General features: G+C 45.5%; 1 protein-coding gene across 4 annotated transcripts in view; it reads right to left on the bottom strand.

Moving 5' to 3' along the window:
- Positions 1-12,772, bottom strand: part of PFKP (phosphofructokinase, platelet) — a 61,583-nt gene extending 48,811 nt beyond the window's left edge. For all 4 annotated transcript variants that reach the window (XM_053409459.1, XM_053409456.1, XM_053409457.1 and 1 more), the window contains exons 1-2: positions 12,656-12,772; positions 6,903-7,385 (exon numbers count right to left, since the gene is read on the bottom strand). In XM_053409459.1, coding sequence (XP_053265434.1) covers positions 6,903-7,385; positions 12,656-12,665 — 493 coding nt within the window. In that variant the 5' untranslated portion in view covers positions 12,666-12,772. The remainder of the gene's footprint in view (positions 1-6,902; positions 7,386-12,655) is intronic.
- Between the last annotated feature and the right edge of the window lie 2,522 nt (positions 12,773-15,294).

The raw sequence follows: 15,294 nt of genomic DNA, 5'->3' as shown, positions 1-15,294 counted from the left end.
CCTTCCTGCTTAGAAATAAAGCACCATTGTGTTGGATCACCCGCTGGAACACAAGAGGTGCTAAATTCAGGACCATTTAAATGTGCTACGTGTTGGGTCAGACCAAGGTCCATCAGGAGCTAACCACAGGCCTCCAGAAGTTCACAACCAGGAAACAAGGGTAATGGTCCTATAGTTTGTCATCAGCATAGCTCAGCTGGTTAGAGCGTGGTGCTGATAATGCTAAGGTTGCAGGATCATTCCCTATACAGTAGTACCTCGGGTTAAGTACTTAATTTGTTAAGTACTTAATGTTTTGGGACTACAATTCCCATCATCCCTAGCTAACAGGACCAGTGGTCAGGGATGATGGGAACTGTAGTCCCAAAACATCTGGAGGGCCAAGTTGGGGGGTGCCTGCTTTAAGTGCTTCCCTATTTTAAAAAGGCTCAATATTTGCACATTTACTTTCTATTTCTGTATATATCACATGGAAATGTTTCTTTATTTTCAGATTGCTCTGACCTTTAGCTGCAAGAAACACAGTTTGTATTTTATTGTTAGGCAAAAATAATGTTTAAGTGGTTGTTTCTACAGGCTCCTTTTACCAAATATATTCTCAAAACCATTTGGGTTGGATCTAGTCTTTGTTCCCACTGAAATTAAGAGGGTTAGGTATGACTAACGTCAGGCTGGTTTCAATGGGACCTAAATTCAATTAACTCCAATCCAATGTCAGCTCTCAACACTTTTAAATGTCTTGTTACTTCTCAGAGAACCTAAGACTTTTGTCACCGTTCACATTTTCAATTTAATCTTGAAACTTCTAATCAGGCAACGAGAATATGCAGAGACAGAGGAATGGTATTTTAGTTAGAGGGCTAATGAGAGGCCATGGAAAGCAAGGCTTTATTTTATTACCTTTGGTTTCTTCACTGCCGTAATAGAAATTCAATTATATCTACAATAATGTAATTATCTTCTCATATACAGAAAACTATCCTCAAGCATTAACAGTGCTCAGTCATTGCTGCACAGCCACAGACATCAGATTTTAGCAGCAGCTTATGAGTATGCTGAGCCTTTTATTTTGGCTGCGAAGGAGTTTATAGATGGATACTGTTTGTTTGTTTGTTTGTTTGTTTGTTTGTTTGTTTGATGAATAGATAGATCTACTAGACGCGTGACATGATAATGCAAAATAACTTACAATTCAGTACTACCAATTTTTACAACAACTTGTCCCCTTTAATTTAGCAGGACAAATACAGGAGTAAATACAGTGGATTTTACAGAAATAGTGGCATTTTAGTATAGGTACCGTATTTTTCCCTCTATTACACGCAGATTTTTTCTCCTAAAAAGTAAGGGAAAATGTCTGTGCGTGTTATTGAGCGAATGTGTGGTCCCTGGAGCTGACAAGCGCGAGTGAAGGCATAAATCAGGCAAATATCAAATCGTCCGGAGAAGGGAGGAAAGGAGGAAGTTGCTGCTTTCCTGCATTCTGCCTCAGGGTCTTACTGCCCACCCGCTTCTGTTTCCTTACTGTGTTTGCTCAAACGGAACAAAGAGCAGAGAAAACCCCTCCCCTCCAGGCAATTCCTTTCCGTGCGTCTGGGACTCGAAGGCAACATGCAGGTTGGGGGGGGGGGGAGAGAGAGAGAGCTGGCTGGCTTGTGGGGGGGGGGACTTTTGCCTTCCTTTCCTCCCTCCGGTAAAACCCCTCTCCTGCATTCTTAGCCAGCTGCTTCTCTGCACACCCCTCTCCTTGTCGCTTCTATGTTTTTCCTTCCCTCCCTACTTAAAACGTGGTTCCAATCACGGATCCACATGGATCCTCAGGATCTTTGCATTGAGTCACCCCAAATTCACCATCAGATCACATAGCAATGATCTGATGCAAAAACAGGGCTGCAATGGTGCAAAAACATGGTTACAAAGCACGGATCCACATGGATCCTCAGGATCTTTGCATTGGGTCACCCCAAATTCACCATCAGATCACATAGCATGTCCATGGCTACAGCCTGCACCAAAAAAATCACGCACCCACTGTTGCCTGGGGCTGCAATGGTACAAAAACGTGGTTACAAAGCATGGATCCACATGGATCCTCAGGATCTTTGCATTGGGTCACCCCAAATTCACCATCAGATCACATAGCATGTCCATGGCTACAGCCTGCACCAAAAAAATCACGCACCCACTGTTGCCTGGGGCTGCAATGGTACAAAAACGTGGTTACAAAGCATGGATCCACATGGATCCTCAGGATCTTTGCATTGGGTCACCCCAAATTCACCATCAGATCACATAGCATGTCCATGGCTACAGCCTGCACCAAAAAAATCACGCACCCACTGTTGCCTGGGGCTGCAATGGTGCAAAAACGTGGTTACAAAGCACAGATCCACATGGATCCTCAGGATCTTTGAATTGGGTCACCCCAAATTCACCATCAGATCACATAGCATGTCCATGGCTACAGCCTGCACCAAAAAAATCACGCACCCACTGTTGCCTGGGGCTGCAATGGTGCAAAAACGTGGTTACAAAGCACAGATCCACATGGATCCTCAGGATCTTTGCATTGGGTCACCCCAAATTCACCATCAGATCACATAGCATGTCCATGGCTACAGCCTGCACCAAAAAAATCACGCACCCACTGTTGCCTGGGGCTGCAATGGTGCAAAAATGTGGTTACAAAGCATGGATCCACATGGATCCTCAGGATCTTTGCATTGGGCTACCCCAAACTCACCGTCAAATCACATGTCTGTGGCCGCAGCATGAAGCACAAAAATGATACATCCACTGTTTCATTCAGAATTTTTTTTTCTTGTTTTCCTCCTCTAAAAACTATGTGCGTGTTATGGTCAGGTGCGTGTTATCGAGCGAAAAATACGGTAGGTGTTTGGTGAATTACAAAGAAATTTCATCCTCAACCACAGTATTTATGTATGACAACTGTCATAAATATTGCCCTATCCCCAATATGAGCCACCTATCAATAATAAACTGTTTGCAAATGGACCTCTCTCATCTCTGATCAGTTGATGGGCACTGAGACATCTCTTGTAGGGAGTTTGTGTAAGAACTTGTACCAAAACCGCAAATGGACTTCAAATGCTAGACCCTTTCCATTTGCCACCTGACATCAGAATGATGATGCTGATTTCTATCCACTGTGAATATATCCCTGAGCTGGTACAATTCCGGAGCTGGTACAATTCCGGAATCTGCCCTGAGATACTTTTTTTGCGGTGCCTGAAAAGGCAGCCTTGGAATGTCTCACACATCATGAGCGTACTGTCTTCACTTTCAGACAAGACATTGGCAATTATTTTACTGAAAAGGAGCCATAGCAGTGTGCAGCTTAGAAAATATGCAGCCCAAATCATATGCATCCGTAATTGAGAGTCCTGCCAAAGTTAGCGAGACTTACTCCTAAGTAATTGTGTTCATGACAACGTTCTTAGTCCTCGCTTTAAAATATGAAGTAGTAATATCTGTATGTATTCTCCAGTCTAGTTCGACACACATACAAAACTAAAATTCTAGGATTGTATGAATATACAGGAGCAAATAAGGAGAAACTTGATATAACAGAAATGTGCAAATGTGAAGCTTAAATCAGCGGTTGACTTTCAGAACAAGAATGTGCATTCAAATTTCCAGTTCCGATTAATGATGCGTACAAATGACATATCTCCAACTATAAAGCCTGTTAAAGAAAAAGTTTGGGCACTGAAGGACCAGCAAACGAGGAAAAACTAGTGGATCTAAAGAGCTGCTTTGCATAAGCTTTCCTCTGTAACCTCCAAGGTTGCAACTTTTAGTCAGAAGTTGCACTTGCTCCACCTTGTCTCAATGACCTTGAAAGATTATGACTCAAAGGCAACCAGTGCATGCTTACTCTCTCCTTCCGGGATGTGGATACAGAACCCTGCCTGTGTTTCTGTTTCCCTGGCAGGTTAATAAAACAGAAACACACACACACACCTACTTTTCCCAGAGGGGTCTCTTTAATCTCCCTCCAGAAAAAATAATCATTCCAAGTCTTTAGGCTGGATTCAGCCAGTGCTCTTCCGATCCTGGAAGAAAACAAAAGGGTTTGGCTGATGCCCACAGCCTTTGCAATGCAAACTTTTCTTCTTCCCTCTTGGCTGTTCACATGCTACAGTTGTCAACGGGCCATTTAGGTAACCAAATCGAGACACAATTTCAGGAGAAGGTTTAAATGTAGCAATGGACTGCCTTGTGGCAAAAATGTATTTTTCCTCTCCGTCTCTCTCACCCCCGCCCCGCCGCTGTTGCCTTTATTATATAAGCCCCAGTCACGCTGGAATGAGTGCCAGGGCTCGCCCTCCGAATGATGCAGTTTATTTCTTTGGAAAAACTAGGGTTTGCCCTCCTCCTACTTCCCAGAGGCAGCACTTGAGTGTGGATTACTCGGGTTGCTACCTAGTCACGTTCTTCCGCCGGCATGACATGATGAAAGCTTAAGTAAGCAGAGAGAACGCGTGGAGGAGGGAGGGGTAATAATATTATTTGACCCCAAGTAGTACAGTGAAATTGCTTCTGTGCAACTTAATAATACCACTTAAGAACCTTGCGCTTGGAACGCTAGCTTCACAGCACTGGCAAGGCGACTGCCCTCTGCACACTCTCAGGAGAACGGTTTTCCTTCGCGTGTACTCAAGGAGAACCCGCAGGCTTTAGCTCCCGGTCTCAAAGCAAGCCCTGGTCCAGCCACTAACTGATGGATGGGCAACGTTCCCGATGGAGCAAGGCAGACGGGGAGAAGATGTGCCGCCGATGCTTCCAACATGCGAGCGTGACGTACCGAGGCACAATCCGCAGCGACTCGCAAAGGATCACGTACACACTGGAGGCGGAGCCTGCGCCGGCCAGAAGAGCCCTGCCTCCGAGGATACCGGGAAGAAGGGCACGCGGGGGCCGCGAGCTGCAAGCGGAGTCATAGAATAATCGAATCACCGAATCGTGGACTTGGAAGGGACCCCAAAGGCTCATCCAGTCTAACCCCGCTGCAAGGCACGAATTACAGCTAAAGCATGCCTGACAGGTGCCTATCCAAGCTCCGGTTAGAAACCTCCAATCAAGTCGGTGGGCTTTACTTCTGAGTAGACCCGCTGCACAGGGCAGTCTCATCTAGTCCAACCCCCTACAATGCAGGAATCTCAACGGAAACAACCGACTCATTTAGCCGCAGGGGAGTGATCTTGAGCCGGTTCAGCCCTTAACGGAAATTGTGGCTCTTGATCGTGTTGCAAATTCCAGAGGTGTTAATCTTCCACTGCCTGCCGAGACAGACAGATGGCAACAGGAGCAGGCGAAGAACAAACCCCAGTTGGCTGCCCCCCAAGGAGGAGCCAGGCGTTTTGCAACGCGATTCTACCACCCCCTGGAAATCCCATGCAGCCCTATTAGTCACCGGTTGCAACTGTTGGGGGAAGTTATGAATGAGACGCAGGATGCTATCCTGGCCCTCGTTAGACACGTGCGTGATTCCCATGCACGTTTACCACCGCGCCACCGCCATTTCTTCCTCTTAGGGTACATGGTCAAGTTCACTTAACCGCCACTGTCTTCGCCCTCTGAAGTGCATGATTCAAATTGTATGAATGCAGAAGGAAGTAAATCCAGAATTAACTGTCCAGAATTAACGCGTTCGTTGCTGAAACCGCAGGAAGGGAGGGGGCTCAGGTCCTGCTTGCTGGTATTCCACAAGCATCTGTGAGAACAGGATGCTGGACTAGATGGGCCTCATCCAGCAGCCTGTTAAATTCTTAAGAATTAAAAATCGATTTCCTCTTTGGCCAAACACACAAATCACACTACTATTTCCAGTAAGTGGCTTGTTGTTTTTAGCCATATAAGGCAGTCTTGGAGAGCCCTTTGTCTATTCCGGATCAATTATGTGTTATATAAAGTGAAGGGAAAGCCTGAGGATATCAGGTCTGGCAGAACCAAATACCACAGATGGTGGTATTTGACTAAGCAGACCCAGTGAAATCAGTGAACATGACTAAGTTAGGTCCCTTAGTTTCAACAGCTCTGAAATGAGTAAGTTAGTTGAATACCACCCAGTGGGTTTCCTCTTCACTCTTGTAGCAGGCAGCCCCATCACTTCCAAAACCAGCCCAAACAACAAAGGCCTCCCTCGGCCTTTCCCCCTCCTCTGGTCTTCCCTCTCCTGCCAGAGAGGGGAAAGGCATCCTCATCTGAATGATAACCGAGTTCCCAGAGAGCCTGGCGGTGCTTGGTCCTTTAAGAGGAAGGTCACACGTTTGGGAATGTGATGGGAGAGGGAGGAGGAATGTCAGAAGCAATTCCCCCCCCCCCCGAGTCTGTTTCACTCTCACTCCAAGAACATTTTTAACTCAACCTTTGCAAAAAGGTTTGGGTTTTTCTTCTGTTAAACTGGAGCTCAGTTCTTAGCTACTTTACCACCAGCAGAAAAATATAAAAAATAATAATCTTAGCTACGCAGCTCGTACCCTCTTTTACTTTATCCCTCTACCACCTATGCTTATTCCTGCAATCTTCACCTGTCAGCACCCCCCACCAACCCTTTCCCCCCTGCTCCTGCATATATGAATCCCCACTGCTTTCTGGCCCAGCCGTCTCACGTCCACTACCCTATGCCTTCTTACGGACCCCTCCCTTTCCACCTGTAACGCTTCCAGTTTCTTTCCCGGAGCCATGCGTGCGCAGCTGAACCCTCCCTGCACGGAAACCACGTCCAGTCCCCTTTCAGGTCGTTCCCTGCTCCTCAAACCACCCCCCTAGAGGCATCTGGCAATGAGCTCCCCCCTTCGGTGGGGTTGGGGAGTGCGCATAGCATTACCCAATCCTCCCAACAAAAAATAAAATAAAACCGTGGGTAACTGTCTTACCTTGCGCATCGCCTCCGCTGGTCAACACCCCGATGGCTTTCCCTTTTCCGGAGAGATTCTCAAAGAACTTCTTGTCCGGCATGCTGTTGGAGGAAGGGATGAAGACTTTCGGGGCGGGATCCCGGGCGGCTTTGTCCCTGTCGCCGGGGGAAAGGAGCTGCTGGAGCGCAGGCGCCGAGCCCTGCTTTACTGGCGCGCCTTCCTTGGGTCTGGCTCCTTCGTTGGGGGAACGAGCCTCCCTGGGCGAAGCGGCTTCCTTGGGTCTGGCTCCTTCGGTGGGTGACGGAGCTTCCTTGCGGGGCGCCCCTTCCTTGGGTCTCGCTCCTTCCTTGGGTGAAGCGACGGCTGCTTCCTTCGGCGAGGCGGAGCGCGGCGCCTCGGAGTGCTGCTGCTGCTGGACGGCACCCTCGGCCGGAGGAGGGCTGTGCACGGACTCCACGCGCAAAGTTTGGATTTTGAAGGAATAATAGACCTGGCTGCTTCCTAGATCACGGGGAGGAGGGAGGGGGGGAGAAAAAGAGAAACGATGAAACCCGGCAGAGAGAGATGCTGTGCGTGCAAACCGGGCGGCGCAAAGCAGGAGTCCCCCCTCCTGCAGTGGCGACACGATATAGACTCTTCCTTCCCCTCTCTCCCTCCTGTGACAGCTCTACGCCAAGCAGCAGCAGCCCCGCCTCCTCCCCGGAGAAAGCCGCTTGTCGGCTCTTTGACCGGCAGGAAGAAAGAGCCAATGGCGACGCGCAGGCAGGGGCGGGAGGTAGATCTTGCGTCGGGTTGCGAGTGACGTTGGGCTCGGAGGTGTAAAGATGCTTAGGTGGAGTGGAAGGGAGGATAACGCGTGGAGAGCAGAGAGGAGGGAAGAAGAGGGTCTGCGGGGAGTCTAGTGGCACCTTAGTAAGATGCCAGATTTAGGTATTAGCTAAACAAGCTATAGCTTAGGGCCCCACTCTCTTGGGAGCCTCCCCAAAAAATTAAAGGGAAAAAAACTGGATGTACATTTCCAAAATATAAGATAAAAAGCAAATGAAATAAAACCTACATACAGCAACAGTGTTTTGTGTTGTGTAGGCGCCTATGAGGTAAGTAATGGGCCCCGCCTGCTAGCCTGCTCCCTAAAATATCACTGGTTTGCTCATTTCTATATATAGGGTGCCTACATTCTGCATGGACTGGTTGCATGGCAACATGTGCAATGGCTTTAGATCCCTATTAGGTCCATAAATTGCCATATAGCATATATTCAACACAAAAAACGGACAATTTGTTGTTGACAAAGGACAGCTGGAAATACCAAGGGCCCCATTACAGTGGTACCTCTGGTTGCAAACGGGATCCGTTCCGGAGGCCCGTTCACAACATGAGCAGAACGCAGCCTGCGCCTGTGTGTGTCGTGATTCACCGGTTTTGCGCATGTGCGAGCGGCGAAATCCAAAAGTAACCCTTTCCAGTACTTCCGGGTCGCTGCGGGATGCAACCTGAAAACGCTCAACCTGAAGCAAACGTAACATGAGGTATGACTGTACCTTCAGTAGCTTAGGGCCTCATCAAACCTAAATCTGGCCCTGATCTAGTCCCAGCTTGATGCCTGTGGGAAACCAGAGGAGGAGAATCCCAAGCACAAGAGCACTCTCCCTTCCTGGGGTTTGTAGCAATTATTATTATTATTATTATTATTATTATTATTATTATTATTATTAATACCCCGTCCATCAGGCTGGGTTTCTCCAGCCACTCTGGGCGGCTTCCAGCAGAGTATTAAAATACAATGATTCATCCAGCATTAAAAGCTTCCCTAAACAGGGCTGCCCTCATTTTTCTTCTAAAAGTCTGATAGTTGTTTATTTCCTTGACATCTGAAGGGAGGACGTTCCACAGGGCATGCGCCACTACCGAGAAGGCCCTCTGCCTGGTTCCCTGTAACCTCACTTCTCGCAGTCAGGGAACTGGCAGAAGGCCCTCGGCGCTGGACCTCAGCAACTGGCATTCAGAAGCATTACTGCCTCCCACTGTGGACTAACAAAGGTTTTGTGGCATAGGCTTCCTTCGTGACTTTGGTTCTGTTCCTTATGCCAGACTTGAATGTGATTTCTATTGCAAACATATTTTGTATGCCCTTTCTGAGAGCTTCTTGGGTCTGTAAAATGGAAAACAAGTATCCCAAATAAATAAATAGGTTGAAAAGGGCTAGGGGGGACATGTTGCCAAGGGATGGCATGATCACTTTACATGATCACTTGTAAAGTTAGGTTTAAATGCCCCCATAAGCAACCTCTCTTGTATCTATAGTCAGCAACAGCAGAGCAAGTTAACAAGATGTATCCTAGCTGGTCAGCAGGTGTCACCTGCAAAAAGGCCCAAGAAAGCACTCTTAAGTGAAACAGCAACAACCCAAAGCTTTTAAAATGAAAACCAATCTGGTTTGCTGGGTCTCTTTGGGGAGGAAGTTCCATTACCAAAAAATGCCCTGCTTTCATTAGTCTTGCCTCCAAAAAAGGTAACACAGAGAGCAGTTTCCCACAGTACTGTACAGGACATTCCGGACCAATACAGTGCCATTTACAGTGTCAAAGGTTACAATCAGTTCTTTGAATTCTGCTTGGAAACAAATTGGGAACCATTGCACAGCTCTTACTAGCAAGTCATTCCCACTAAAACAGAGGCCAATGCATTTGGAAGTATCCGAAGTTTCAGAGCAGTCTTCAGTGACAATTCCCCACACATTACAGTAGTCTAGCCCAGAGATTGCCAGGAAGTGTGTCATATAGTTAGGCCACCCTTTTCTTAGATTGGTTACAGCTGGCAAACCAACTTCAGATTCATGGGTCTGACTGCTACCTGAGTTTCCAGAACAAATTAAGGATTTACCATGTCACCAAAAACTGTGGACCTCAACCTTCAGAAGGAATACTATGTCACCCAGATCCACCAGCTCCAGGGTCAACTGTACCTCACACCATCCACAAATCTGTCTTACATAGGTTAAAGGAACAGTTAAAGCGGCTTGCTGAAACCATTACAACCCTAAGTTTATTGCCAGCCTGAACTGTCTGACTGTGGCAGAGGCTCTAAGAGCAGCTTTTATATGGTTGGTGCATAATAGGATTTTCGTTAGCTAATCTAGTTAAATCCTACCTGGATCATGCACACAAAAAAGTGTGAAATGCAGCTATCTGTGCAACCCACTCACATGCAGTAACCAAGTTTGGGAAAGATTTTGTTCCCTATAATGCATTTATGTTGTTACTCTTTTATGATGTTTTGTTTAACATCTTCTTAATGTCTTTTGTATTGATGATCTGTAAGGAGAGTATGCCTACCACTTTAAAGAAAAGCATTTATGTTGCTTTTTGTTTACACCAAAGTTTTCTCTGCAGAAGCGATAAGGATTTAATTATATTAATTAAATCAAATTATTGGTGCAAGCAGATAAACACACTCATAGCCCTGTCCTATGCATGTTTATTTAGAAATAAGCCACAAAGTACTTTCAAATATGTGCCTATGAGACACACATAAACCAAGTTTATGAGTCAATGAGGACAGGCAGAGGAAACTGAGCTGAAGCTTTCTGTGGGTATATGCCACTGAACTCTATGGGGCTTAAAGGTAAAGGTAAAGGGACCCCTGACCATTAGGTCCAGTCGTGGCCAACTCTGGGGTTGCACGCTCATCTCGCTTTATTGGCCGAGGGAACTGGCGTACAGCTTCTGGGTCATGTGGCCAGCATGACTAAGCCACTTCTGGCAAACCAGAGCAGCGCACGGAAACACCATTTACCTTCCCGCTGGGGCGGTACCTATTTATCTACTTGCACTTTGACGTGCTTTTGAACTGCTAGGTTGGCAGGAGCAGGGACCGAGCAACGGGAGCTCACCCTGTCACAGGGAGTCGAACCGCCGATGTTCTGATCGGCAAGCCCTAGGCTCTGTGGTTTAAGCCACAGAGCCACCCACGTCCCTAGTAAATATGTTGAAGCTTGGGCTTATATGTTTTACTAGAGCCTGCAAACCTTCTCTCCACTCCCTGCCTTGCATGATAGCCCAATTAAGTATTAGAGATTCGTCCAGACTAACTAGATTGGAGTCTATGATCTGTATCATCCCTTTACCAGGTAAGAGTCCCTGTTTTCTGGTACCTGTATTGATAAATCATTATACCTGCTTGGTCCATATTTTATGTTATGGATAAATTTGAGGGTGCCTTTCTTCCAAAAAAATTCTTCATGTGAGTTGCTAGAGTTGTGATTCTTCAGATTTCAGCCCCCCTGCCAAAAAGTCCCTAGAATAAGTTAGTAAATGCAGGATGGACATTGACCCCAGGGAGCATGAAGGGAAATGCATGCAATGTCCTTCACCCCTTCCGTTCCATGCCTCTCCCCTATCATGATAGCAAATGTACTTGTACGTTTTAGAGCTGCAGTTATACTATAGTAACATCAGATCTACCATCAAATTAAATCTTCTTTCAGTAAAGTAAATGATTATGGTCACTTTGCTATTATATCCTTTCTTCGGAAGTTAGCAAAGGAAAAACTCATGAATTAAGACAGCCATCCTAACCCTACTTACCTGAGAGCAAGCCTCAATGAATTCAGGAGAATTTGCATGGTTATGATTGGGCTGACAGCAGAAAAGTCTGCAGTCCAAGCCATACGCAGTCCAAGTCCCAATATATGACAACTGGCATTTTTAGGATTTCCATATTTCAAAAAGTAAAAACCAGGACACTCCAAAAGTTGTTGAGTAGAAGTGGAAACACGATTTTAAATCCCTTACAGCAGGGCCAAAATTAGGCATCTCCTTTTCAGGTGTACAAAGAGAGCTGCTATACTAAACAGCTGAGTAAAGCATTGTCTTACAGTTACTAAACTGGCAACAGGTCTGCTAACCTACATAGAGTTAGCTAGTGTTATAAACTGCTTTTAATATTGTATTTTAAATTACTGTAGCGCACCATGGGGCCTTATGGTAAAAGGCAGGTAATAAACTGAAATTATTCACCATTATTATTTTGATTCTGGGTGTAGTTTTGACAATCTGCTCTCAAATATCACTTTGATCTGTTTTAGAAATCTCCGGGAGGGCCCCAGAAATATCTTATTGGACTATTATTAGCGGCCAGTAACTGAACTTAAACTAAACCCGTTTTGGTTTTGGTCTTCTTCTTTCCCACTGGGTTTGCCTTAATATCCTGCTATTTTTCTCCAAGTTGCTCAATGTGGTATTTCATGGTTCTTCCTCTCCTCAATTAATCCCTGCAACAACCCTGTAAGGTAGGTTAGGCGGACGGGCAGCAAACTGGCCCAAAGTCACCCCAGTGAGCTTCATGGCTGACTGCTGATTCGAACCCGGGTTTCCTAGTCTGACCCTCTCACCACTATACAACACTGCCTTTATATGTTGGAGTGGAGTTGTTTACAAAACCCTTTTTATTTTTTGCACACACATATACAAGTTCATACTTTGTATAATACCTAATTGTTCCACAACTGCCTTCATTTTCCCCCTCACAAAATTTCTGTTCTGCCACTTGCATCCATACCTTTCCTTTACCTGGGTTTCTGGTTTCCTTTCTAACGCCGAGCAATTACTGCTCCCCAAACACAGGTGCCATATCTATGGCTTTGAAACCGCCAGGGCCCCGTTTTCTTCCTCTGTGCTACAATGTCACCCACCTTCCTTCTTCTAATGCTGCACTCCATCACTCATTCCTTTCCAATTACATCATTTAAAAACCTTTCCTTATGGACTTACTTTCCGACATCTTGCTGCTGTTGTTGCTGCTGCTGCTGCTGCTGTATATACCTTTCCTTGCTCCAAAACCCTACAAGACCTATTGAGCTCTGCTGGGATTTCACCCCCAGACCAACTGCCATCAACTGTCACAACTGCCATCTCCCTGCTCTCACTCGCCCTCCCTCCATTTCATCCCTGTCAGATCACTGGGTGAACGTTGGGCCAATCACTGTCTTCCAGCCTGACCTACCTACCTCACAGGCTTGTTGTGAGCATAAACCAGGCCTTAAAATAAAATAAAATAAAATAAAAATACACTGTTTCCAATATTCAGCTCATGTGGAGTTTTTCTCATGGGCAGCCCTCATTGGGAGGTGTGTGTATGTATGTGTGTGTTAGCAATAGTTATTATTTGCATTTTTTTAAAAAAAAACACACAGCATTTTTCTGCCTATCTAGGGAGTCTGCTGACCCAACAAAAGCCACTTGTCTTGCAGTGGCTGGTGGTTGGTGCGTAAGGTCACCAATGAGGGGAGATTTTTAAGCGTTTTTAATTTACTCCATTGGATTCGTTTGCATTCATATTATATGTGTGTCTTGTTCATGGTGTGAACGAGCACTGAGCACATTGACAGCCAATGGGGTGTAGTGGTTCGGGCCCTGAAGCTGACTAGGTGACCTCCAGCTAGTCATTTGGTCTTCCAGCCGCACCTATCTCCCAGGTTTGTTGTGAGAATAAAATAGGGAGAGCTGTGCATGCCACCTTGAGCTCCTTGGGGGAGAAGATGGGGCATAAATGTAATAAATAGCAGGATACCAGGCCTATCCTCACACCAAATTTTTAAAAAAACTACAAAACCTGAGCATTCATTGATCAAAATTTGGAGACTGTGGATAGGATTGTTCCGTGTCTCACTTATGAAACCATAACGCTGTAAGGGAAAGCAAATATTTATACAGCATAAACTTTGCTGTCTTGTTTGAAATTCATTTGGCTCACAGACTGCAATATGTTCCACGGAGCCCTTTTGCAAATATGGTTGCCAGATGGGGAAGGAGGGCACTTAGCCTGGCCTTCTCTTGAACTGCAGCTTGATGGCCAGTTGTCAGCAGCTGATTCTGCATGGAAATAAACATTATCCACCTGCTAATTGTCTGCCTCTCAAGATGAGGTTAGTGTTGCAGGCATAGTTACAGGAGGCAGGTTGAGAAGTTGGCAACCCTATTTTGTCATTTGTGCAGCAGGTTGAAATGGCCTTTTAAAGAGAGGAATCAGCCTTCCTTAGCTTCAATGGGCTATTGCCTTCCATGGGACAGGATCTGAAGGGGCTTCATCCAGCATGCATGATAGGAGTATGGTCTGCATAGCCGTTTTCCTGGAGAGTAAAAACGATGGTGGAGGGAGGGAGGAAAATGCCATTATGGTTCTTTTGTCACGCTAGCAGAGAGGAGCAAACTGAACTAGTTCAGTGTGCTTGCAGCAAACTGCTAACTATAGTTTACTGTGACGTAGCTACAAGGCCTTTGCTGCTTACTTGGGCTCCTTGAGTCATGCTTTAAGCGTAAAAAAACGGTGGGTGAAATTAATTAAAAATGAAAATAAACACTCCCTTGGGAGAAGGAAGTGAGGGATTAAGTCCCAGGTTAATAAAGGAGCAGTATGATAGTATAAATGAAGTTATACATGTATACTTATATGACAGCTTTAAGGTGCAAGGTCCAAAAGGCTGTTTTGGATATGTTCAAAAGCGCACTACTAAAAAGCTGCATAGGCTATATTAGCATTCGCCTGGGGAATAATTACAAATGGTCCAAAGGATCATTTGCCTCCTGTCCTCCTTAAATGTTACATACAGTACAGGCAATCACATACATTAACTATGAAATGTCTGCAACAATTCTGTTTGGTATTGCCTTGCACTACAGATAGTGAGGCGTTGTAGCTGAGAATTGTGACTTTTGGTTTATATATTTTCTTTAAAAACAATATAAACAGTGAAGCAAATGACCACCCCAGTTTGCTACAAAATAACCAGAGGAAAAGCTTTGGTTTTCTGCAAGTCAGAGACCCAAATTCACATAACAATGCTTTCTTTTTATAGGGCGCATGATGCAGGGAGGGTGTGTGTGTGTGTGTGTGTGTGTGTGTGGAAAATTGGCCCATCCACACAGAGTGGGTGTGAAAGGCAATGTTGGCGCTTACATAAGAGCACTCAGCCTGAGACAGCAGAAATTCTTGCCTTTTGGGGGGGTGTAATCATTGTATAACGTGTTTACTGAACTGAAATAATGTGTTGCATATATATAAATATGCCAAACTCTAGAGTTGGGTGGGCCCCAATTGTGGCCCAACATTTCCTCTGAAACCTCAAGAGAGGGAAAAGCTTCAGTGATCTTCTTTCTATTGGCTAACTCCTAGTTTAGACATTTCCCCCCTGATGTTTAATATAAATCTACCTTTTATTAAAACCCATTGCACCTAAGCTTCTGCCTAGCTAATTTTCCCATGAGATTGTTTTGGATATGTGAAGATATACAGGGTCTGCACAACTTGTACAACCCACCAAAAAGACTTTAATCCACCTGCCACAACTGGTGCCCCCCCTTTTTCCTTTTTTTTGCTTTCCCTTACTGGGACAGGAGAATAGAGGGAATTT

The sequence above is a fragment of the Podarcis raffonei genome, chromosome 12 (genome assembly GCF_027172205.1).
Source record: "Podarcis raffonei isolate rPodRaf1 chromosome 12, rPodRaf1.pri, whole genome shotgun sequence".
NCBI classification, from domain to species: Eukaryota; Metazoa; Chordata; class Lepidosauria; order Squamata; family Lacertidae; genus Podarcis; species Podarcis raffonei.
Note: the sequence above shows the minus strand (reverse complement) of the source record. Positions and strands in the feature narration are given on the sequence as shown.